General features: G+C 43.9%; 1 protein-coding gene across 1 annotated transcript in view; it reads right to left on the bottom strand.

The window, feature by feature from the left end:
* Positions 1-8,600: 8,600 nt before the first annotated feature.
* HEATR6 (HEAT repeat containing 6) overlaps positions 8,601-25,564 on the bottom strand; it is a 45,873-nt gene continuing 28,909 nt past the window's right edge. Inside the window, exons 14-20 of the mRNA XM_060693223.2 lie at positions 24,816-24,896; positions 23,390-23,524; positions 21,659-21,781; positions 17,238-17,362; positions 14,919-15,015; positions 12,119-12,323; positions 8,601-10,542 (exon numbers count right to left, since the gene is read on the bottom strand). Coding sequence (XP_060549206.2) covers positions 9,989-10,542; positions 12,119-12,323; positions 14,919-15,015; positions 17,238-17,362; positions 21,659-21,781; positions 23,390-23,524; positions 24,816-24,896 — 1,320 coding nt within the window. The 3' untranslated portion in view covers positions 8,601-9,988. The remainder of the gene's footprint in view (positions 10,543-12,118; positions 12,324-14,918; positions 15,016-17,237; positions 17,363-21,658; positions 21,782-23,389; positions 23,525-24,815; positions 24,897-25,564) is intronic.

The raw sequence follows: 25,564 nt of genomic DNA, 5'->3' as shown, positions 1-25,564 counted from the left end.
GCTAAAACATACGACAAACGGTTGCAGGAACTGAGCATGGCTAGTCTAGTGAAGAGAAGGACCAGGGGAGACATGATAGCAGTCTTCCAATATTTGAGAGGCTGCCACAGACAGGAAGGGGATCAAGCTGTTTTCCAAGGCACCTGGAAAGACAAGGAATAATGGATGGAAACTGAACAAGGAGAGATTCAACCTAGAAATGAGGAGAAATTTCCTGACAGTGAGAGCAGTCAACCTATGGAACAGACATTGCCTTTGGAAGTTGTGGGAGCTTCATCACTGGAGGCTTTCAAGAAGATTGGATTGTCATCTGTCAGAAATGGTGTAGGGTCTCCTGCTTGGGAGGGAGGTTGGACTAGATGATCTACAAGGTCCCTTCCAACTCTGTTAATCTGTAGAATCTTTGGACAAATTGCTTTACATATTAAAACAAAACAAAGCAGTAATTTGCAATAATCAACAATGTTTACTTTATAAGAATAGTTCATAGGACTGATATATGGGCACAAAGCACTTTTTTTTTCGAAAAGTTTTTTTTTATTTTTTAAAACATAAAACATAAAATACATCTTTTTAGAGCAAGGATTTGATCCAGTATAAAGTAAATACAATTACTCACATTCCCTCAACCAATTTTGTTCCAAATTTTATCCATTTACCTCTTTAAAAAAAAAGAAAAAGAAAGAAAAAGAAATCTTATTCTAAACATTTAGAGTTTGAACGTTCTACTGTGTCACCCTAAATTCTAAACAATTATTTCCAAATAGACATCATTCCAAATCTTTGTCATTTTAACAATCAATATTTCATATATATTCCTCATTTCTAAATGGCAACTAGTATCCATAATCTTGACAAAGAATATTTTCCTCCTCTCTTAATTGTTTCTAAATCAATCAACATTTCCATCTAAGATTTGTCACTCTCAAAATACTTTATTTTAAAGTCTAATATTTAACTGATTCATAATAGCTATTTTCCAACAGGCACAAAGCACTTTTATCAAGGGGATGCTTTATTTTGGGCATTTCATTTGTTTATTTTTAAATTAACAATATTTTTTTTTAAAAAGAATTAAATGCAGGTGGGACAAGGAGCTTAACAGACTCCAAAGAGGAGCTTGATATCTACAGCCACTGTGCTGTTGACTCCTGATATACAATCAAGCCAGGGCTTTTAAAGACAATTTGGGGACGCAGTTCAAAGCTTAGGACCAACCTTTGAGATCACTAACGCTTCACTTTTTCAAAAAGCTGCAGGTTTTGGCGCCTGCAGCGCAGCCCAGAAATGCACCGGAGTCAAGGAAACAATCCACGTTTTTTTCTAGAGAGGAAAACGATGTGTTGACACAGCGAGATTGTCTGACAGACTCGGGTTGTATAACTTGAAGCTACCACCTGAACCTTGGACATTTGATTGCTGAGGGGTTGGAAGGTGAGAGGTACAGAAGCAGGATGGTTCCCCTTGTCAGAAGGTCGCAAAAAGTGATCCTATGACCCCGGGGACACTGCAACCGTCATAAATATGAGCCGCTTGCCATGAATTTTGATCATGTGACCACGGTGATTCTGCAACGGTCATAAGTCACTTTTGTCAGTGCCGTCTTAACTACGAACGGACACCAAATGAACTGTTGTAAGTTGAGGACAAGGGACGCGGTGGCTCAGTGGCTAAGATGCTGAGCTTGTCGATCGAAAGGCCGGCAGTTCAGCGGTTTGAATCCCTAGTGCCGCATAATGGGGTGAGCTCCCGTTACTTGTCGCAGCTTCTGCCAACCTAGCAGTTCGAAAGCATGTAAAAAAGGCAAGTAGAAAAATAGGGACCACTTTTGGTGGGAAGGGAACAGTGTTCCAGGCGTCTTTCGCGTTTAGTCATGCCAGCCACATGACCACGGAGACGTCTTAGGACAGCACTGGCTCTTCGGCTTTGAAATGGAGATGAGCACCGCCCCCTAGAGTCGGGAATGACTAGCACATATGTGCAAGGGGAACTTCTACCTTTACCTTTAATTGAGGACTACTTGTATGGTATTTTGATTTTTTGGCATGGAATGGATCAATGGTTAAAACCACTTAATACAGGGGTATCAAACTCAATTCCATTGGGATGTGTTTGACCTTGGGGAACAGTGGCTGGCCGGGGGGGGCGTGGCCAGCTTGATGTCACTCATGTCGGAGGCGCCTGTGGTCGCTGCATCAGGGTTGTGTTTGACTTTGGGGTGGGCGTGGCCAGGGTGGGCATGGTCAGCTTGACATCATTCGTGTCGGGGGCACCTGTGATAGCCCAAGCGGTCTCCCAGGCCCTGTTTTCAGCCGCGACAGCTTCCTGCAACCCTCTCCCAGCAAAAACAGAGCTCGGGGGGGAGAACTCAGGGGGGGGACCTCTGTAGGAAGCCATCACATCCAAAAACGAGGCCTGGGAGGACCACATGTGGCCCTCACAAGCTCCATTTTTTGCTGGCAGAGGCACTGCGGGCCGGTCCTTCGCTGTTTCCAAAGCGGCCCCACGGGGCAGATCCAAGCACTCCATGGACCGGATTGAGTTTGACACCCTGGACCTAATAGATAGGCCTTTGGCTGTCCTGTACGGCAAGTATAAAAAGATACCGTTGATTGAAAGACTCTGTTCCTGTGGCCCAGGAGAGGTGGTGACCGTTGGACACATACTCCTTCGATGCTCTTTCTATAGAGATATTCGAAAAAAAACATATTTCCTCCCAATAATCAATAGGTATCCTGGCCATTCCTGCTTATCTCCAGGGGCTGCTTAAGGAGGAACAGACTGGGACGACAGTGCAGGTGGCTAGATTCTGCGCAGCAGCACCGGGGATTCGTTGGAAACACGTGATTAATCCACCATTGCTATTTTTCACAGCTAATGTAGCAAACCATTTTGCATGACTACTCCTTTGCATTTCAGTATTTAATTCAGTACTACGGGTTTCGGAGTTTATGGACTGATGCAGTGGTGAAATCCTCCTCGGATCACCACTGGTTCACTTCCCGTGCATGCGTGATACGCGCCAAATGTGCGTTTCACGTGGAAAAACAAGACTTTCCTAGATAAATAGAACAGCAAGGGGAAGAACAGCTGTGCCGCGTGATTTAGCTTCACTAGAAAGCAGGATTTCCTGCTTTCTAGAGAAGCTAAACCGCGCAGCACAGCTGATCGTCGGAAATACCAGTTCAAACGAACTGGTAGCTTTTTTTTTTAAACTACCGGTTTCAACCAAACCGGTAGCTTTTTTTAACTACTGGTTCGTCCGAATTGGTATTTTTTATCATTACTGTTTCACCCAAACCGGACCGAACCGGTAGCATTTCACCCCTGGATTGATGTCATAGTGCAATTAGGGCATGTGTAACCGACAGACTGGATGCCACATTTTAATATAGATTTTATCTGTTATCTATTATTTTATTCTAGAATTTTTAACTGGATATTCCTTGAGTGTTTTTTTTTTTTAAATTTGTTCTGGGCTCTGGTCTTTTGACTGTAATGATTTATTTATTTATTTATTTTTGTCAGATAGATTGCCCTTGTACTATTTTTGTTGATTAATTAAATTTACATGCCACCCATTTCACTATCCAAAGCCATTGTATCCACGAAGGACAAAATACACACACACACATACACGGGCTTGAAAGTTTTTACTTACCTTTCAAAGAGGCCGTAGAAGAACTTGGAAAGGCCTGTCACTTTTCTGGCCTGTAATAAATCGTACCTCCAGCTGATAAGCAAAGTGCCCTCACCTTGAAACAGTCCCAGGAAAGGATGTGAAAGGGCTGGCTTGCAAACAGAACAAGGAATCAAGAATCCCCATAAAACCTGCCACCTGCACACTTAAAGGTTATTAACGCACCCTTGTCCCAACATGATGCCTCCCCCTGAAAGGTGGAAGCCCCCGACAAACACGGAGCTTACACCTGAAGGATATGTTCTTAAAAATTGTGCTTGCATAAAATGGATACAAGTAGTCCTCGGCTTACAGGCTCAAAATTTCTGTTGTTTAAGCGAGACATTGGTTAAGTGAGTTTTGCCCAGGGGTGAAATCCAGCAGGTTCTGATAGGTTCTGGAGAACCAGTAGCGGAAATTTTGAGTAGTTCGGAGAACCCGGTAAATACCACCTCTGGCTGGCCCCAGAGTGGGGAGGGAATGGGGATTTTGCAATATCCTTCCCCTGGAGTAGGGTGGGAATGGGGATTTTGCAGTATCCTTCTCCTGCCATGCCCACAAGCCATGCCCACCAAGCCACACCCATCACGTCCATCAAGCCACATGATGGATCACATGATCACGGGGATGCGGCAAAGGTGTCAAAAATGGTCCCAAGTTGCTTTCTTTCAGTGCCGTTGCAACTTTGCAACGGTCACTAAATGAACCGTTGTAAGTCGAGGGCTACCTGTACATTTTTGATAGAGTTCCGATGGATTAAGACGATGGGAAAGGTAGACCACTCAAGATAGCGTCACCCGCAAAGGATCAAGTTGACCTCTGCAGCAAAGATGAACAAGATGAAAATCCAGCGAAGCTTGAATTCCTCCCGAAGGATCTCTATATATGGTGAGCAGAGTCTCTCTGGCCAACACTGCAGTTCTTTTACTGATCCCTCATCTTAAATGGGCGAATGTGTTAGAGGTTGTCCAAGGGACATCACATTTAATTATACTACTGCAGTACAAGGCAAATCTGAAATCAGGCTTCTAAGAAGTTACATCTTTTCTATCCTGCTCTACGGAGTGGAGAGTTGGTCTCTGACAGAAAGCCACTTGAAGGGGCGAGAAGCATTTGAAATGGGGATTAACAGACGCAGGGGTGAAATATAAAATGTGTTACTACCGGTTCTGTGGGCGTGGCTTGGTGGGGGGGGGTGTAATGTGACTGGGTGGGCGTGGCCAACTTTTTTTTTTTTAACTTTTCAAAGCATTTTTTCTAATGCTTTGAAAAGCCTCTGGCGATCAGGCAACTCAGCTGGGATCGTCAGAGAAGTTTTTTTAAAAATGCTTTGAAAAGCCTCTCTGCCAATCAGGCAACTCAGCTGGGATCGTCAGAGACTTTTCAAAGCATTTTTTTTATCACCTCTTTGGCCAAGAGGTTGCAGAAAAAAATGCTTTGAAAAGCCTGTGAGGACCCCAGCTGAGCCGTGCGATCATCAGAGGCTTTTTTTTTTTTACTTTTAAAAGCATTTTTTTGTCGGAAGAGGTTGTAGAAAAAATGCTTTTAAAAGTAAAAAAAAAAAAGCCTCTGATGATCGTGCGACTCAGCTGAGCATGGTAGGGGGGCACAGGGATTTTTGCTACCGGTTCTCCGAACCACCCGCTGCCATTGCTACCGGATCGGGCAATCCGGTCCGAACCGGGAACATTTCACTCCTGAACAGACGGCTATTACGTAGAAGCTGGGTTAACAAAATCACAAATGAGGAGGCGATAAGCCGCCTGGGAAAGCAAAAGGAAACCATCAAAGCCATTAAAAAGTGAAAGTTAGAATATTTTGGACCTGCGATGCGACACTCAGAAAAATACAGCATCCTTCACTTAACCCTTCACTTAACCCTGTACTACCAAGAGCCTTGGTAGTACAGGGGTTTAAGGCACCCTGTTATTAAGCTGGTTATTAAGACCAGCTGCCTGCAATTACTGCAGGGTTCGAATCTCGCCAAGGCTCAAGATTGACTCAGCCTTCCATCCTTTCTAAGGTAGGTGAAATGAGGACCCAGTTTGTGGGGGCAATAAGCTGACTTTGTATAAATATACAAAAGGATGAAGGCTATTGCTGAGCACCTTGTAAGCCGCCCTGAGTCTTCGGAGAAGGGCGGCATATAAATCAAATTAAAAAAAAAAAAAACCCTCCAGGAAAAGGTTGAAGGCAAACGAGGTCCAGGCTGAAGAACATCATAGCTTCAAAACCTAAGGGACTGGTTTGGACAAAACTCAGCAGCACTTTTTCATGTGTCTGTTGACAAAAATAGGATTACAAACATGATCGCCAACGTCCGGTGACGGACATGGTGAAATCCAATTTTTTTTACTACCGGTTCTGTGGGCGTGGCTGGGTAGGCATGGTGTGGCTTGGTGGGCGTGGCAGGGGAAGGATACTGCAAAATCTCCATTCCCACCCCACTCTGGGGCCAGCCAGAGTGATATTTGCCAGTTCTCCGAACTGCTCAAAATTTCCACTACCGGTTCTCCAGAACCTGCTGGATTTCACCCCTGGAACAACCTGTTTCTAGAAGTTATGGGTGCCCCATCACTGGAGGTTTTTAAGAAGAGGTTGGACAACCGTTTGTCTGAAGTGGTGTAGGATTTCCTTCCTGAGCAGGGGGTTGGATTAGAAGACCTCCAAAGTCCCTTCCAACTCTGTTGTTCTGTTCTGCTCTGTCGTCCTTGACCTACAACTATTTGTTTAATGGCTGTTCGAAATTACACCACCATTGGAAAAAGTGACTTACAACTGGGCCTTGCGCTTACAACCGTTGTAGCTTCCTAGTAACGTGATCAAAATTTGGGTGCTTGGCAACTGGCTTTTATGGTGGTGACAACGTATACAAAAGTATAAAGGCTATTGCTTAACGCATTGTAAGCCGCCCTGAGTCTCCGGAGAAGGGCGGCATATAAAAATAAATAAAAATTAAAAAAAAAAAAAACATCCAGAGGTTATGTGATCACTGTTTGCAACCTTCCCAGCTGGCTTCTGACTAGCGAAGTTATTTATTCCCTTAACTTTAAGGACATAAAGATCTGCCTTTAAAAAAAAAAGAATATGTTGTATGGAATAGTTGGGCTTCAATGCAGTTAAAATTTGCCATGTTAAAAGTCAGATTATCATAGCAATATCACTTAGACTTACATACCGCTTCATAGTGCTTTTACAATCCTCTCTAAGTGGTTTACAGAGTCAGCGTATTGCCCCCAACAATCTGGGTCCTCATTTTACCAACCTCAGAAAGATGGAAGGCGGAGCCAACCTTGAGCCGGTCAGGATCGAACTCCTGACAATGAGCAAGCGAGTTAGCCTGCAAAACTGCATTTTAACCACCACGCCACGATGGCTCTTTTATCATCTTGAATCCTTGGTACTCTCTGAGCTTGGTGGTTTTCTGGCAGATATTCCCTTACCCACTTTCACTGAGGAAGATAAACAACCAAGTTCGAATCTCACCAGGCTCAAGGTTGACTCAGCCTTCCATCCTTCCGAGGTAGGTAAAATGAGGACCCGGATTGTGGGAGCAATAAACTGACTTTGTATAAAAAAGAACCCCGCTTGGGGGGAGGGGGCAAAAGCCCTACTAAGCAGGTATATATAAAAGTATGAAGGCTATTGCTTAACGCATTGTAAGCCGCCCTGAGTCTCTGGAGAAGGGCGGCATATAAATCGAACCAATAAATAAATAAATAAGCTCGGAGAGCACCAAGGACTCTACTGTTCAATGCTGAGCTACAAATATCCTTTTCTATTGCTATCAGATTGCCATTTTAAATTGGGAACAGGCATCTTAACTTAACAGACTTAACCCAGACAAGACTGAGTGGCTGTGGGTATTGTCTCCTATGTTGATTGTCCATCCTTGGTTCTGGGGGTGGGGGTAGAAATTGTCCCCCTCAGAGCCTCAGGGCTCGCAATTTGGGTGTCCTCCTAGACTCACAGCTAAGATTAGAGCAACATCTGTCAGCTGTGGCTAGGGGGACCTTTGCACAGGTTCGCCTGGTGCACCAATTGCGACCCTACTTGGATCGGGAAGCTCTCCTCAGTCACTCATGCCCTTGTCACCTCACGGTTAGATTATTGCAACACGCTCTATATGGGGCTACCCTTGAAGAGTGTTCGGAGACTACAGTTGGTCCAGAACGCAGCCGCGAGAGCTGTCGTGGGTGCACCTAGGTACACCCACATTACACCAATTCTCTGCACTGCGAGCTGCACTGGTTCCCTATTGGTCTCCGGTCACAATTCAAGGTGTTGGTTATTACCTTTAAAGCCCTACATGGCTCAGGGCCAGGTTATCTTCGAGACCGCCTTCTGCCGCATAGCTCCCAGCGACCGGTAAGATCCCACATAGTTGGTCTCCTCCAGGTCCCGTCAGCTAAACAATGCCGGCTGGCGGGCCCGCGGGGGAGGGCCTTCTCTGTGGCTGCCCCGGCTCTCTGGAATCAGTTACCTCCTGAGGTCCGGACCATCCCCACCCTATTGGCCTTCCGAAAAGCGGTGAAGACCTGGCTTTTCCGGCAGGCCTGGGGCCGTTGATCTTGCTCTTGTGATCTAGCGAGATCCGGCCATGAATGGCGTGAATGAGTTTTTAATGTTTTTAATGTTTTTAATTTTTCAATGTTTTTTTTAATAATTATTTTTTAAAATGTATTGTGAGCTGCCCTGAGTCTTCGGAGAGGGGCGGCATATAAATTTAATTAATTAAATTAAATTAAATTAAATCTATCTGAAAATAGGACAAGATGTATTCATGACAAATGGAGAGAGGAAATTCTTCTCCCCAACACTTTAGACCACCTTCTCCTAATCTTCAGAGTAAGGGTGAAAAGATAAATAAGAGTAAAAAAAGATAAATAAAAGATAAATAAGGAAGGCAAAAGGAAACATGTTTAGAACCGAGTAATTTATTAATCTTCATTAGAATAAAATGATATTTTTAGAGAATGTTAATATAGGGCTCCTTGATTTTTTTTCTTCATTTTAAAGGTTCCCCTCGCACATATGTGCTAGTCATTCCCGACTCTAGGGGGCGGTGCTCATCTCCGTTTCAAAGCCAAAGAGCCAGCGCTGTCCAAAGACGTCTCCGTGGTCATGTGGCCGGCATGACTAAATGCCAAAGGCACACGGAACACTGTTCCCTTCCCACCAAAGGTGGTCCCTATTTTTCTATTTGCATTTTTTTACCTGCTTTCGAACTGCTAGGTTGGCAGAAGCTGGGACAAGTCACAGGAGCTCACCCCGTTACGTGGCACTAGGGACTCGAACCGCTGAACTACCGACCTTTCGATCGACAAGCTTAGTGTCTTAGCCACTGAGCCACCATATCCTTTCCCCAATTGCTGCCGTTCGCTAATGTTATTTGGGTGAATTATTTGGAAATGAGGCAGTTGGTAAGGCAAATGTTTACAATATATTAAAAGGGGCTCTGTGAAGTCTGTCCCTGTGGTTAAAAAGGAAAGGAGAAAGGAGCCACCGAAAAGGACTTTTTAATTCTTCGGTAGGACAGTGGCTGAGTGGTACGATGATCCCTTTGTTGTCTTCCTCTCTAATCTTCTTTTTGAGATGTTCGTAATAAGCACAGGCCTGGCCTGGTGTTGTGGTCTGCCGACAGCCTCCGGAGCTGGCAGCAGAGTCGGATAGTGAGGAGGCTGGGGAGGAACATGGGCCAGTCCTGGAGTCTGGAGAAGGCTTAGATGAGGCCTCTGCGTCGGAGGCAAAGATGGGGCCAGGGCTATCTGGGAGTTATATGCTGACTCCAGAGCCTCCAGAATTGGACATCAGAGAGGCAGAGGAACAGGGGGAGCCAATTCCCAGTGCGCGTATGCGCAGAGTTGCCAGAGGGCAAGAACATTTAAGACAAAAGAGGCAACTTGGGAGTAAGGCTTGGAGATGATTGGCCCCTCCCATAAGACATAAAGGAGGAGCAAAGGCACGTGAGCCTTTGCAGGAAGCAACTTTCTTTGTGCTGGTCGGTTTAAATTCTGAAGCTCCGTTTTGACTCTGTGCTCCGTGTGGCCTTGCAAAGCTAATTGCCAGTTAGGTCTTTGGCAGTGTGTCAAGGGAAATAAAGGTGGGTGCTTATCAGCCTTATCCCAAAGGACTGTGGCAGACGTCTGTCGGACTCTTGACAAACTATTTGTGACTCATCACGGGCTGTGAATGAACAGAATTCACAGCTGTTGAAAGAAAAAGAGGGGTTTTGGGACTAATTGTGTGCTTCTTACTGTCTCAGGAAGCCTAAGTCAGAACAACTGGCTTCTTCTTTATCTTGCCAGCTTAAGCTTTGGTGAATTCTGTGGAACAGTTGTGGGTTTTCAAGAGGTCCTCTAAGTAAGCCAACATCCCCCTTTTCACTGGGCAGCCTTCAGAGGCTTCCTCCACCCTTCTCACGTGCTCAATGGCCCTTTCCAGGATTCTGTCCCTTTCAGGAATGGTCTCTCCTATTCCAGCTTCCTCACCTTCAGCTCCTGATTTCATATACTGCAACATATAAACCCGAATTATTTCTCCCTGCTCGATCACACTCCTTCTGATGTCCGGTAGGTCCGTCTCCTCGGCCAGGCTCAGCAGACGAAGCAGAGCGTGGCAGAGTTGCATTCGGAGGCTAGCGCTGTATTTGAACTCCAAGAAGTCTTCGGCGTTCTCACTCCGCTGCAAAGCGGTCACCAGCGCATCCCAAATCTGGGAGAACTGCTTGGGAGTCCCATAATGCCTCCTCTCAGATGGCACGGAGAGAGCGGCGGCTGATTTGATGCGGACTTTAAAATTCTTGCAGGACTTGACCGCCGACGTGAGAGCATCATAGGCTTTGCCAGTCCAAAGGGCTTCTCCTAAAGAATTCAGAATAGGTAAAAATAAAAATAAATTACCAGGCTTATCAGGAATCCAATGATTGCTCCTTTCTTTTAAAATGTCTCCTCTAACGAAATTCGTGATAGTTTTGTTAGTTTCCAGCAAAAAACGGCCAAATGACTTAAAACTACAATTGAGCCCAAAATTTATGTTGCTAAGCGAGATAATTGTTGAGTGAGGTTTGACCCATTTTACGATTTTTCCTGGCACAGTTGTTAAGGGAATCACTGCAGTTGTTATGGGAATCATGGTTGTTCAGTGAAGGTGACTTCTCCATGGACTTTGCTTGTCATTAGATCGCAAAAGGGGAATCACATGACCTTGGGAAACGACAACCGTCATAAATGTGAGCCAGTTGACAATCATCTGAATTTTGATCACGTGACCCTGGGGACACTGCAATGGTTGTAGGTGTGAAAAATGGTCATAAGTCACTTTTTTCAGTGCTGTTATAACTTTGAGCGATCACTAAATGAACTGTGGTAAATCGAGGACTACCTATGTTATTATGAGGATTATCATTATTCTGTGGCTTTGCATGTACACTGAGAGCTTCTGCGCCGGAGACAAATTCCTTGTGTGTCTAATCACACTTGGCCAAATAAAGTATAGAATAGAATACAGAATAACAGAGTTGGAAGGGACCTTGGAGGTCTTCTAGTCCTTTCCTTAGGCAGGAAACCCTACACCACTTCAGACAAATGGTTATCCAACATCTTCTTAAAAACTTCCAGTGTTGGAGCATTCACAACTTCTGGAGGCAAATTGTTCCACCGATTAATTGTTCTCACTGTCAGGAAATTTCTCCTCAGTTCTAAGTTGCTTCTCTCCTTGATTAGTTTCCACCCATTGCTTCTTCTCCTACCCTCAGGTGCTTTGGAGAATAGCTTGACTCCCTCTTCTTTGTGGTAGCCCCTCAGATATTGGAATGCTGTTTATTTATTTATTTATCAAATTTTTATACCGCCCTTCTCCCAAAGGGACTCAGGGCGGTGTACAGCCAAGATAAGAACCAACAATATAAAAGTTAAAAACAATTTAAAATTATTAGATTGTTTGGCCAATCATCTAAAACACAATAACCCATTAAAATAATATTTTAGGCCAGCCCTGCTTGATGGAATAATAGCGTTTTAAGGGCGCGGCGGAAGGTACGGAGGTCGGAAATCTGGCGAATCTCCGGGGGCAGTTCGTTCCAGAGGGCAGGTGCTCCCACAGAAAAGGCTCTCCCCCTGGGGGTCGCCAGTCGACACTGTCTAATCGACGGCACCCTGAGGAGACCCTCTCTGTGGGAGCGTACTGGTCGGTGGGAGGTTATCATGTCTCCCCTAGTCCTTCTTTTCATTAAACTAGACATACCCAGTTCCTGCCACCGTTCTTCATATGTTTTAGCCTCCAATCCCATAATCTTCTTCGTTGCTCTTCTCTGCACTCTTTCTAGAGTCTCAAACATCTTGACAAAAGTATTTCTCCTGTCCTCTTCTCCCATCCCCCCCTCGCTCCCCTCCCCTCCCCTCCCATTCAACCTAAAAACGCTCTGTCGCTTTTACTTACCCAATGGCAAGGCGGGGTTTTTAAAGACATTTCCCAGGGCGTAGCAGGCGTTCCAACGCACTTTCATCGTGGCATCACTCTGCACCGTCGAAGTCAGAGCCTGGATGGCTTCCTCAATGGGTTGGCTGAATCTGGGACTGGCGATGTGGCACGGCTGGAGAAAATGAAGGAGGTTTCCCAGGGCTCGGACAGCATTGCTCTTGACCTGAGAGAGAGATGGGAAAAGTCCGTTGCTTGGACTGTAAAAACTAGATCTGCTCAGCCCTTAAAGTACTGAACGATGTCATGAATCCATCTTGCTCTGTAGCTCCAGCCCTTTTGGGCCTCTGAGCCAATAGGATGATACCACACCAGGGGTGGGCTTCAAAAACTTTAGCAAGGGGTTCTCTGCCTAGTTGCTGGGTGGGCGTGGCCATGGTGGGTATGGCCTAGTTGGCTTCTTGCACTATGGCGGGATGGGGGGGACATTTTTGCCCTACCCAGGCTCTGGAGGCTTTCGTCAAGCCTCCGGGAGGGCAAAAACAGGCTCCAGAGCCTCCTAGAAAGGCTCTGGAGCCTGGGGAGAGCAAAAAACAGGACTACTGGGCCCACCGTGCCATTGCGTGCCAAAAGGGGGGGAAGCACAGGGGGGGGCGCATAGAATTATGGATGTGGGCACAGGTGCGTGTGACCCCACCGCACTTCCCCCACTTTTGGCACACGATGGCAAAAAGATTAGCCATCACTGCTATATATTGATATTTGTTTATTTGATTGATTGATTTTTATCCTGCCTTTATTACTTACTTATTCAAGGTAGCAAACATGCCTAAAACACCTTCCTTCTCCTATTTTCCCCACAACAACCCTGTGAGGTGGGTTGGGCTGAGAGAGAGGAACTGGCCCATCGTCTCTTCCTCCAGAAAATGGCTTCAACTGTTTTTCAAGGCAAGACTTGATTCCTACTGATTTCAAATTAATCAATCAGGCGTCAAATTTAGTCAAAAGGCGATCGTTACCTTTTTACTGCCTTCCTATGAATTATTTTCCATTCCGGCTGCCCTTTCTAACAAATTAATTAAGAACTGGGGCACAAGTTTACTTTATTTATTTATTTTATTTTATTTATTAGTTCGATTTATATGCCGCCCTTCTCCGGAGACTCAGGGTGGCTTACAATGCGTTAAGCAATAGCCTTCATACTTTTGTATATACCTGTTTAGTAGGGCTTTCGCCCCCCCCCAAGCGGTTTTCTTTTTTATACAAAGTCAGCTTATTGCCCCCACAAACCAGGTCCTCATTTTACCTACCTCGAAAGGATGGAAGGCTGAGTCAACCTTGAGCCCGGTGAGAATTGAACTCGCAGTAATTGCAGGCAGCTGGCAGCTAAGTGCTACTTTAACAGCAGTTTAGTCCACTGCACCACCAGGCTCCTTTATAAGTAACTCAAGGTGGCAAACATGCCTAAAATGCCTTCCTCCTCTTATTTTCCCCACCACAACAACCCTGTGAGGTGGGTTGAGCTGAGAGGAAGTAACTGGCCCAAAGTCACCCAGCCGGTTTTCATACCTAAGGCGGGACTAGAACTCACAATCTCCTGGTTTCTAAGTCAGCCTCTTACCCGCTATACCAAGCTGGCTCTGAAGACAGAAAACCCACAGTAGGTCCCAGTGGTGGGTTTCAAACGGTGTTACCACCGGTTCGCATCATGCACGCGCTTTGCGCGCGCGTACTTGTTTCACGCGTGTGCATGCCAAACTTGCGCTCCGCGAAAGCGCAGTGTATTACAGAACAGCTGAGACGTGGTAACCCGCTTGCCGCGCCTTTCAGCTGGGCTAAAAACAACCAAATAAAAGGTATCTATAACGCAGGGGCAGGCGGGAGGGCCAACCTAACCATCAGAGAGAACCGGTTCGCTCGCAGCTCACCATCATCGCTACCGGCTCACCCAAACCAGGCCGAACCAGTAGAAGCCTACCACTGGTAGGTCCATTTTCCAATGAAAATCTTTCCCATTTAAATAAGTAACTGTTCTGCCCCAGCTACGGAGCCCAGAGAATGAAGCACACACACAAACTATGAACCAAACTCAGTTTACTTCCAAACATAGTTTTTTACAAATGCAGGCTGTTAACTAAAACGTCCTTAACAACCTGCCAGAAATTCCACAGAAAGATAAAGTCTTATGAGAGTTGGCAAAAAGCCCAGGAGCAAGGTTTGCAAAGAAAATCCAGATTCAATGATCCTCGAGCGAACATGCGTTGTTTCCTGCAGCTTTTTAAAAGCTGTGTGCAAACTTAAATAGGCTAAGGGAGTGGCCAATTAGCCCCAAGCCTTACTCTCGAGGAGACCTCCTCCTGAGGAGCCACTCCTGCTTTTTGGCAGCTCTGCGTAACCCTGCATCAAGAAGAGGCTCCTCCATTTCATCCTCTGTACTTAAAGGAGCCTCTGGAGGTTCTGAAGGCCCTGGCTGAATCCCCACCTCTGGCACCACCTCTTCTTCAGCCTCCTCGCTGTCTGACTCGAGCACCGGCTGCACAGGCTGCTGGCGCGACACCACAACAGTCTCCTCATCGTCGGGATCAGCAACAATCTGCGCAGGCTGCTGGCGGGCCACAACACTAACTCTGATTTTTCTGCCCTTCACAGGTTAGTCCATCTCACCACACACTTTCTGTTCTGGCTGAATCACTTGGTGTTTTGCTTGGTACTTTCCCATTTATATGTAATTTGACAAACTGCCTGCCAAACTGTGCCTTTTAGCTGTGCCTCCATTGCTGCCTATTTACAAGCACACATGCGCAACTTTTGAGATACTTGCCTTATCCTTGTCTTTCGATGCCTCAGTTGCTGATCGTAACATTTTCAGGAGTAACACGTCTGAGAATTCATCCTGGAAGCTTTGTCCCATTAGCTCCCTGTTTCCCACCAAACAAAAAAAACGAAGAGATTAGAAACAGCTCCAGCTGGATCAAAAATACCAAACAAATTAAATATCCACAGGAGTCCATCTTGAAGCAGCCCCTCCAATTTATTCCTTTTTGTATCTTTCCTTGTTTTTAAAGAGGGCTTGATTTGGAGAGATTAAAGTATTTTTTTAAAATAACATGTTCATATCTGAGAAGACATCAGAAAAATGTGGCATTATGAGTAAAATGGGTAATCTCTAAATCTGATATAGAGACTTTGACTTTTTATTCCCTTTCCTCTGTCCCTTTCAGCATACAGTTGAAAGATATAGTATTCATTTGAAAACAGCCTCTCAGAGTTCATTCCCTTCCTTCAGGATACTTCTGTATGTTTTTACTATTAGTCTTCTCATTGTTTCTATCACCCATCTCCTCCCACTTATGACTGCATGACTGTAACTTAGTTGCTTGTATCCTTATGATTTATATTGATTGTTTCCTAGTATGATTTGATTGCTTATTTGTATCCTATGACTATCATTAAGAGTTGTACCTTATGATTCTTGATGAATGTATCTTGTCTTTTTATGTACACTGAGAGTATGTGCACCAAAGACAAATTCCTTGTGTGTCCAATCACACTTGGCCAATAAAGAATTCTATTCTATTCTATTCTATTCTATTCTATTCTATTCTATTCTATTCTATTCTATTCTATTCTATTCTATTCTATTCTATTCTAGTCTAGTTTAGTCTAGTCTAGTCTAGTCTAGTCTAGTCTAGTCTAGTCTATTCTATTCTATTCTATTTCTATTTCTATTTCTATTTCTATTCTATTTCTATTCTATTCCTAGTCTGTTCTTCTTTCAATAATGCCAAATTATGTAAGCCACCAGGAGTCATTTGGATTATGGCCAAATGAAATATGTTAGTAAATAGCTGAAAAATGAAGCTGCAGCTCCAAAATTCAGGTACCTCTTGACAATTTGGATAAACACAAAACAGGCCTAGAGTCTAGACCAGCAGGCCCAAACCTTTTGGGCACCAGGGGCCAGTCCCATGGAGGGTGGTTTTTCCGTGGACTGGGGGGGCATGGTTTTGTACACTGCCTGGATGTCGTGCGCAGATGGAGCCTCATTCACGTGGTCCATGCTGGGCCACGGACCAGTGCCGGTCTGCAAATCAGGGGTTGAGGATATCTAATCTAAACAGCACACAACTGAGGCAACCGTCCACTAACTTGGTGGTTTTTGAACTTGATAACTTTAAGAGGTGTGGACTACAACTCTCAGAAGTCCCCAGCCGGCATTCTGGGAGTTGGAGTCCACATCTCTTAAAGTTGTCAAGCTTGAGAAACGTTGCTGTAACTTCATTCAATAAAAATAAAACAAGAACTGACTTCTCAAGATAGAACCTTTTTCATGATGATGTAGTGTACTAACATTCCGCCTATTGGCCTCAGAGAGTTCATTTATCTTAATATGGGTTAAAAGCAGTGGTGAAATCCAAATTTTTTTACTACCAGTTCTGTAGGCGTGGCTTGGTGGGCATGGTGTGGCTTGGTGGGCGTGGCAGAGGAAGGATACTGCAAAATCTCCATTCCCACCCCACTCCAGGGGAAGGATACTGCAAAATCCCCATTCCCACCCCACTCTGGGGCCAGCCAGAGGTGATATTTGCCAGTTTTCCAAACTACTCAAAATTTCCGCTACCGGTTCTCCGAACTGCTCAAAATTTCCGCTACCAGTTCTCCAGAACCTGTCAGAACCTGCTGGATTTCACCCCTGGTTAAAAGGCACCAAATACTGTCAGATTAAAAAAAATCGTCCAAGCCCTTTGAAACTTATTTAAGTTGAATTTTTGAAGCTGCGGGATTGTTATGAATTGCATAGCTAGTCCTTGCTTGCTGACCGCAATTTGGACCGGCAACTCAGTCGGTAAGTGTAAAATCATGTGACTGGGACTCACGATTTTACTTCCGCCTTCCATACTGTGTAGTATTAATTCTGCTTGTTGCAAGTGACAACGCGCCCCAATTGCGAAGCCAATTGAGAGACCACCACAGTCATAAATGTGAGGATTGGTTGCAAAGTTACTTTTTTTTAGCACTGTCATAACTTGGGAAGGAAAGGGAAGGGAAGGGAAGGGAAGGGAAAGGGAAGGGAAGGGAAAGGAAAGGAAAGGAAAGGAAAGGAAAGGAAAGGAGAAATAATCCTAACCCAGCAACTTACTTGTTGATGATTAGAGTGTCTGTCAGATTTCCCAAAGACCAAGCTGCTTTGGCACGGACATTCGGAGAATTATCACTGAGCGAATTCAGAATTGTGTTGGCTGTGTCAGCGACAAACATCACATCCTAAGATCAGATATTGGTCATTAATATATTGTTATTTCCCCCTCCTCCACATAGTCTTCTACATACTGTGTTTCCCTGAAAATAAGCCCCAACTGGAAAATAAGTCCTACCATGATTTTTCAGGATGCTCGTATTTCGTACCCCCAAAATAAGTCCAAGTTAAGGTCGTCAGCCAGACGGACATTTTTAGTAACGTATTCCCCCCAAAATAAGACCTAACCAGAAAAGAAGCCCTAATGCGTTTTTAGGAGCAAAAATTAATATAAGACCCGGTCTTATTTTCAAGGAAACATAGGTATCTGTGTAATTTCTTCCTTGACACCATTGAATTTTAAGAATGTGTTTTCTCCTCTAAGGAAACAGTTTTGTCTTACCCAAAATGTTTTACTAATGTTTAATTACAGATGAGCTGTAGCCAATTTGTCTGATCCCCTGATGTTGCAAGGGCGTTGGAAAAAACTTTTCATTTCATTGCTATCACAGCTACTTAAGAATCAACCGCAATTGCTTCTATGCACCATATACATACCCTCATCACAATTTTATCAGTGCATTAATTGCTTTTCTGCATTTGCTAGTAACTTTGCAAATGTTTTGGCTTGCCAGCAGCCAGTGGATCTGGCAGCAGATTCAGACAGTGAGGAGGTTGGGGAGGAACATGGGCCAGTCCTGGAGTTTGGGGAAGGCTCTGATGAAGGCTTTGCATCGGAGGCAGAGAGGGGGCCAGGGCCTTATGCCAGCTATCGGCTGCCTTTGGAGTCAGACATCAGTGAGGCAATGTTCCCAGTGTGTGCATGCACAGAGTTGCCAGACAAAGGGAACAGCTAAAGAACAAGGGTCGACTTGGGAGTAAGGCCACAGGTGGACGATGAATGGACCCTCCCAGAGGGAATAAAAGAGGAGCGAAAGGGGAGTAGAATTTGCAGGAGACAATTAGTTTGCTTAATTGGTTTGCGACTCCTTGCCAAGTTTTGAAGATATGGGCCTGGCAGCTCTCCAAGCCAGATAAGGTCTGTGACTGTAAATTCTCCCTTGAAAGACTTTGCTGGATATGAATGAGAAGAATTCACAGTAACTTAAGACAAGGAGTCTGCTTCATGCTCTTGGGAAGGCTAGGTCAAAACAGCAACTGCACACTGCTCTTCGGAACCGCACCCTTATTGGACTCTCCTTTCTTGCTTCATAACTGACTTTCTTTTGTAAACTGCCCCCAATTCCATTTCTACTTCAATTGGTAAGCTATTTCATCCCCCCCGCCCCCAGAGACAGACATTCACTCATTCATTCTTTTCATGAATGAAGGCAAATATACATGTCCAAAGATAATGTTGCAGGATCTAATCTGGGCCGATTACTGGGACCAGAGGTTTTATTCTTCCGAGCTTTTGGACTCATGCTGGAATTTCTCTCTCATCAGAATTAGGCTTTTGGGCTATTCTATCGTATTTATGTGGTGCCTGGTTGCGTGTGGATTTTTAATTGTCAATTGGGGTGTTGATAGGTGGCTTTTAAGCCGCTGGCTGTTATGCAAGGAACTCTTGGCAGATGCACAAAGAATCAACAGGCAACAACTTCATAGCCGGCCATCAATACCCCAATCGACAACTAAACAGTTGTGTCGGCTGGGGTATTGAGTTCGAAAGCTCAGAAGACTAAGCCGGTGACCAACCGAGATCCTGCATTTAAAGCTTTATAAGGCTGCCCAACTCAGCGTGATTCGTGCTTACAGTAGTGGCCAAAATTGTGGAAACCTTTTGGGAAAAGTGTATTTTTGAGGTTTGATGTCTAATAACAACACTTTTTGGGGGAAGTTTCAAGATAATCCTATTCCACTGCTGGAATGGCCTGGGAATAGCCCAGACCTTAACCCAATTGAAAATCTATGGAGCCGACTAAAGAAACTTGTTAGTCAGAAGCGACCCAACAATAAAACCCAGTTAATAGAAGCAATTGTTCAATCTTGGTTTCACATGATAACAGCGGCATAACTAAAAGACTTGGTTCACTCCACGGGAAGACGTTGTAAGGCCATAATTCATGCTAAAGGTTACCCAACTAAGTATACAGAACAATTAAAACTCGGACCACACGTTTTCTGAATAGTTTTTATCCCAGAGCTGTAATTGCACTCAACAATGAACTAAAGGGCCACCATCAGTGAGCTGTTGGACAGCATTACTTGGTCTGTTGTGTGGATGCTTGGGTGGTTTTAGGGGTGGGGAATTTTTAGTGGGTGGGGGGTGTCTGGGGATTGTCATGTGAGCTGGGTCTGGTCTCTGGATGTTATGTGAATTTTGTTGTATGGGTATACTATGTATATGCGTACAATGATAATACACTTTATTATTATTAACTGGCATGGTGATAATTTTTGTATATCTCGTTTTTTCTACGTGTTTCACTTTTCTTCTTTATACTGTAACTGCTATTCTAATAGCAAATCCTTTATAAACGTTATTGCATTACATTCTTGATTAAATTATCTTTCCACTGATATATAATTTTATGGTACTACTCCCCCCAAAAGTGGTGTTATTAGCTAGTTTTAGAAAATACACTTTTCCCAAAAGGTTTCCACAATTTTGGCCACTACTGTACAGTGTAAAAGTCAAGGTGGTTGTGGGTATGCATTTCTGTAGTTTATTCAAAAGTGGTTTGTCACTGCTTTCTCCTAGATGTTTCGACTCCCTTATCTGGCCTACTGTCCTGAGGTTTCCTGGTGTTTGTCAATTACTTTTGAGACCAACCAAGGTTGACTAGATGCTGCCATCTGCTGAGGAAAGAGACTTCACTCACAAATAGAGATTTAAATGCCTGGATTTTCCCCCCATTTTGGGACAGGACACATCATAGGACTCCCACCCTGATGATATTCCAAAAGGCTCTGAAGACCTAGCCAGTTCTCCCAGACTTTTCTCTAGGGTAAATACTGAGTCCTTACCCTGTTGTTTGTTTTTATTATATATAGCTGGTAACCCAGCGTTGCCCGGGTATTTATAGACGTCGAAGCCTTTGTCTGACAGGGAGCCATTGAGAGGGGCCTTTCTTCCCCCTACTCCCATGCCCATCATCCCTGCCCTCTCCCTTCCTCCTCCCATGCACTCCTCTTTCCCGCCCTATCTACAATCCTGGTACTTTGCCCCAAATCCATCAGGTGCTTTCCAATTGCTCCACTGGAGGGAGAATGTCATGGCTGCCTTTCCAGAGGAACTGACATCACAAACAATTGCCATTCTAGGACGCTGCACTCGCTCTCCTTAATGGCCCAGGCATTCCACAGTTATGCTGGAACACATACACACAGACACACACACCCCAGGGACGTCTTATCCCCACAGTATTTGTTTCCAGATAGTAAGTCACCTGCGTACCAAGTTTGGTTGAAATTGCTCAAGGCGTTCCAGAGTTATGCTGGAACATACATACATACAGCCTTTTTATATAGATATAAGATAATTATCTTAGTTATAGTTATTAATTAATTATCTTAATAATAAATGCTGTGGCAAAAATTCTGTGCAGGTAGTCCTTGACTAATGACCACAATTGAGCCCCAAATTTCTGTAGTTAAGTGAGACATTTCTTAAATGAACTTTGCCTCATGACATTTCTTGCCACAGTTGTTAAGTGAATCCCTGCAGTTGCCAAGTTACTAACAGGATTATTAAGTGAACCTGGCTTCCCCATTGACTTTGCTGGTCAGAGGGTTACAAAAGGGGATTACATGACCTTGGGACAAAGCAATGGTCGTAAGTATGAACCCGTTGCCAAGCCTCTGAATTTTGATCACATGATCAGGGGGATTCTGCAAAGGTCGTAACTGTGAAAAACGGTCATAAGTCCCTGTTTTCAGTGCCGTTGTCACTTTGAACAGTCACTAAACGAGCTGTTGTAAGTCAAGGATGACCTGTACATGGTGAATAATATCTGTGGAGCTGAGTGGGTTTTGTGCAGAGGGGAAAAAAAGTGGCTATAAGCATCACTCTGATCTGAGAACAGATGATGTCAACTGCTCTTTTACAAAACAGTGAAAAGAAAGCTGAAGAAGCTTCTTGGATGAGAAGCGAAATGTCTTCAAAGAAAAACCAAGAAAGTCCCGTTGCCTCTTGGAAAAAAAAAGCACTTTTGGGACAACCATGACCTGGCTGACTGAGAATATCTGTAAAACAGTGAAAACTTTTCCCATCGCTATAAAACAAGATTCCTCTTTTTCCAGGTACGACGCCGTTTAGGTGTTGGCTGAGGAAGTTTCGTTTTGCAAGGCGGATAAAGCAAAAACCAATTCAGGTGCTTTACCTGCTGAAGGCACGGGAAGACAACATACACTCCAAGCGCCCGTGAAGCTGCGGCTTTCACCAGAGGATTCTCACTGTGGCTGAGTCCCAGAAGGACTGTGATGCAAAGGATCTGCTTGTCATCCTGCAGCAACAACAGAAAGAAGTCAATCCTTGAGCATTGCAAAACTTAATAGCCTTTAGCAATAGCCCTTAGACTTATATACCGCTTTACTGTGCTTTACAGCCCTCTCTAAGCGGTTTACAGAGTCAGCATATGGCCCCCAACAATCTGGGTACTCATTTTATCCACCTCGGAAGGATGGAAAGCTAAGTCAACCTTGAGCAAGTCAGGATCAAACTCCTAGCAGTGGGCAGAGTTAAACTGCAATAGCAATAGCACTTATATACTGCTTCACTGTGCTTTTACAGCCCTCTCTAAGCTATTTACAGAGTCAGCGTATGGCCCCCAACAATCTGGGTCCTCATTTTACCAACCTTGGAAGGATGGAAAGCTGAGTCAATCTTGAGTCGGTCAGGATCAAACTCCTAGCAGTGGGCAGAGTTAGACTGCAATAGCAATAGCCTTTAGACTTATATACCACTTCACAGTGCTTTCCAGCCCTCTCTAAGCAGTTTACAGAGTCAGCCTATGGCCCCAAACAATCTGAGTCCTCATTTTATTGACCTCGGAAGGATGGAAGGCTGAGTCAACCTTGAGCCTGGTTAGATTCAAACTGCCAAATTGCAGGCAGCCGGCAGTCAGCAGAAGTAAGCTGCAGTACTGCACTCTAACCACTATGCCACTCCGGCTCTTAGTAGATTAAACTCAATCTACTAACGTGTTTCATCACAGGAGTAAATTAAAAGGCTCAATGTAGAAACTGAGGCAGTGCCAAAGGAAGGCAAAGTACTGGCACAGTGTCCCCTTTTTAGAACGACTTAGTCTCAGGTGCAAAGAACTAGGACCATACCATCAAGTGGCAGTTAAGATGATTTATTGCTCAAGCTATACACAAGAATCTAGTCAATAAGGTTCAATAGAGGTAGTCCTCGACTTACGACCACAATTGAGCCCAAAATTTCTACTGCCCAAATGAAACGTTTGTTAAGTGAGTTTTGTCCTGTTTTATGACCTTTCTTGCCAAAGTTGGCAAGAAGTGAATTGCTGCAGTTGTTAAGTTAGTAACACGGTTCTTAAGTGAATCTGGTTTCCCCCATTGACTTTGCAGGTCAGAAAGTCACAAAAGGGGATCAAGTGACCCCTGGACACTGCAACCGTCGTAAATATGAGTCAAATGTCAAGCATGAGGTTTTTGATCACGTGATCATGGGGATGCTGAAATGGTGGTAAGTGTGAAAAATGGTCATAACTCCCTTTTTCAGTGCCATTGTAACGTCAAAGGTCACTAAATGAACGGTTGTAAGTAGAGGACTATCTGTATGAGATAATGGTCAACAGAATTCAAAAGGGATGGACTTGGATCATTTGTGGGAATGTAACAATTCAAAGCTGATGACCTGCTTAACTCTGCCCCCCACCTCTGCCTGCTCTTCTCCTACACTTACAGCAGGGGGCACCAAAAGCAATATAGTTCTCAACAGATGCAATAGTTCACAACATGAAGTGACTCTATGCCATTTTGCCAGCTTCCCAGTCTCAGCAAGCATCTCTGCCAGCAAAACGAAACAACATTTATTTATGGCTTTCAAATCTTGAATTTGCAAAACTAGGTCCTAGCCATGTACTTACAGGGAGATGGCTAAAAGCTTCGGGCAAAATAGAGGAGAGGGCATCACATGTACTGGTCTGGAGAGTTGGGTGCTCGGCATTTTGGAGGGCAGCTGGTAAAGGTCCATTCAGCATCCTTGTCCAGAATGTCACAACCTGTGCGGTGGAAAAGAGAAGCATGGCAGTTTCATTTACAGAGAGATATGTTTTTATGAATAGCACTAGCACTGTGATTTATATACCACCCAATAGTGCTTTACACCCTCTGAGTGCTTTACGGTGTCAGCATATTGCCCCCAACAATCTAGGTCCTCATTTTACCAACCTTGAGCCAGTCAGGATTGAACTCCTGGCTGTGGGCAGAGTTAGCCTGCAATATTGCATTCTAACCACTGCACCACCGTGGCTCTTACTATTAATCAAGATATGAATGAATTAAAGCAAAGGGTATTGTTTGTAAAGCACATCTTGCCGTCATTCATGTATTTTATTTATTTTATTGATTAGTTTTTTAATTCCACTGTTATTATTATTAGAAATAACTCAAGGCAACAAATACTGTAAAGAATAATCTCTACTCCTCCTATTTTCCCAACAACAACCCTGTGAGGGAGTTGGGCTGAGAAAAAGGAACTGGTCCATCGTCTCTTCCTCCAGAAAATGGCTTCAATTGTTTTTCAAGGCAAGACTTGATTCCTACTGATTTTAAATTAGTCAATCAGGTGTCAAATTTAGTCAAAAGGCGATCATTATCTTTTGACTTCCTTCCTTTGAATTATTTTTCATTCCAGCTGCCCTTTCTAACAAGTAAATTAAGATCTGGAGGTCAAGTTTACTTTATTTACCTTTCCTGTTGAATTTTTATTCTATCATTGTGATTTATAGGGGCCTCTTTACTACTGTTTGTTAATTGAGCTACCTTAAAAAAAACAGTTTTTCAATTGGAGATGGGAAGAAAATGTTTCAAATTTAAAAAAAAACAACCCAAAGCCAATTTCTTGGCTGCGATAAATGAAGCAAAACATTATAACTGTAGATATACGTTTGTAATATTTTATATTTTACATTTTTGTTTCTTGTGCTTTTTATTTGAAATGTGATGGGAATGTACCATACAATAAATAAGTAATAAAGAAAAACAAAACAGGGGACAGAAAATATAATTATTTTATATTTTATAAGACGCCGTGGTGGCACTGTGGTTAGAATGCAGTACTGCAGGCTACTTCTGCTGACTGCCGGCTGCCTGCTATTTGGCAGTTCAAATCTCAACAGGCTCCAGGTTGACTCAGCCTTCCATCCTTCCGAGGTCGGTAAAATGAGGACCCAGATTGTTGGGGGCCATATGCTGACTCTGTAAACCTCTTAGAGACGGCTGTAAAGCACTGTGAAGCGGTATATAAGTCTAAGTGCTATTGCTATAATACCATAATAGTACAAGACATACCAAGTCAATGGGTACCCGCTGATCTGCAACTAGGTCTGGCTTGTACTGTTGTATTATACCCACTCCAAGTTCATCCAGAAGCTGCCAGAAACGAGAAAAAGAAAGGAATATTAGAAAGGAATATTATGGGTTTGCAAAGCAAGATAACATATAGAGACAGTTATACAGGTAGTCTTCAATTTACAACATTCATCTAGCATCCATTCAGAGATACAAAGGCATTAAAAAAAGTGAATTACAGCCAATCTTCTCACTTATGATAGTTGCAGCATCCCCACAGTCACATGATCAAAATTTGGGCGTTTGGCAACCAGCCTGTATTTATAACAGCTGTAGCATCCTGAGGTCATGTGATTCCCCATTTGCCACCACTCCAGCTGGCTTCCGACAAGCAAAGTCAATGGGATAAGCCAGGTTCACTTAACAACTGCATGATTTATTTGGCAACTGCAGTGATTTGCTTAAGAATTGTGGCAAAAAAGGTCATAAAATCAGACATGACTCGTTTAACAGATGCCTTACATAGCAACAGAAAGTCTTGCCCCAATTATGGTCGTAACTTGAGGACTATCTGTTCTGGACCAGAACTAATATTGCAATAAATCACAATATGGTTTAATCTGGATTAAGTTATTCAGGAGTGGTTTATGTAGTAACTATAGCATAACGTGACTCTCATTATTGATAGGTTTTGCTTCTTTTTAGAATAAACCAAAATCCTGTTGGTTTCTTTGAAATATTCTCACTTT

The sequence above is a fragment of the Pantherophis guttatus genome, chromosome 1 (assembly GCF_059756535.1).
Source record: "Pantherophis guttatus breed Tessera chromosome 1, ASM5975653v1, whole genome shotgun sequence".
NCBI lineage: Eukaryota > Metazoa > Chordata > Lepidosauria > Squamata > Colubridae > Pantherophis > Pantherophis guttatus.
Note: the sequence above shows the minus strand (reverse complement) of the source record. Positions and strands in the feature narration are given on the sequence as shown.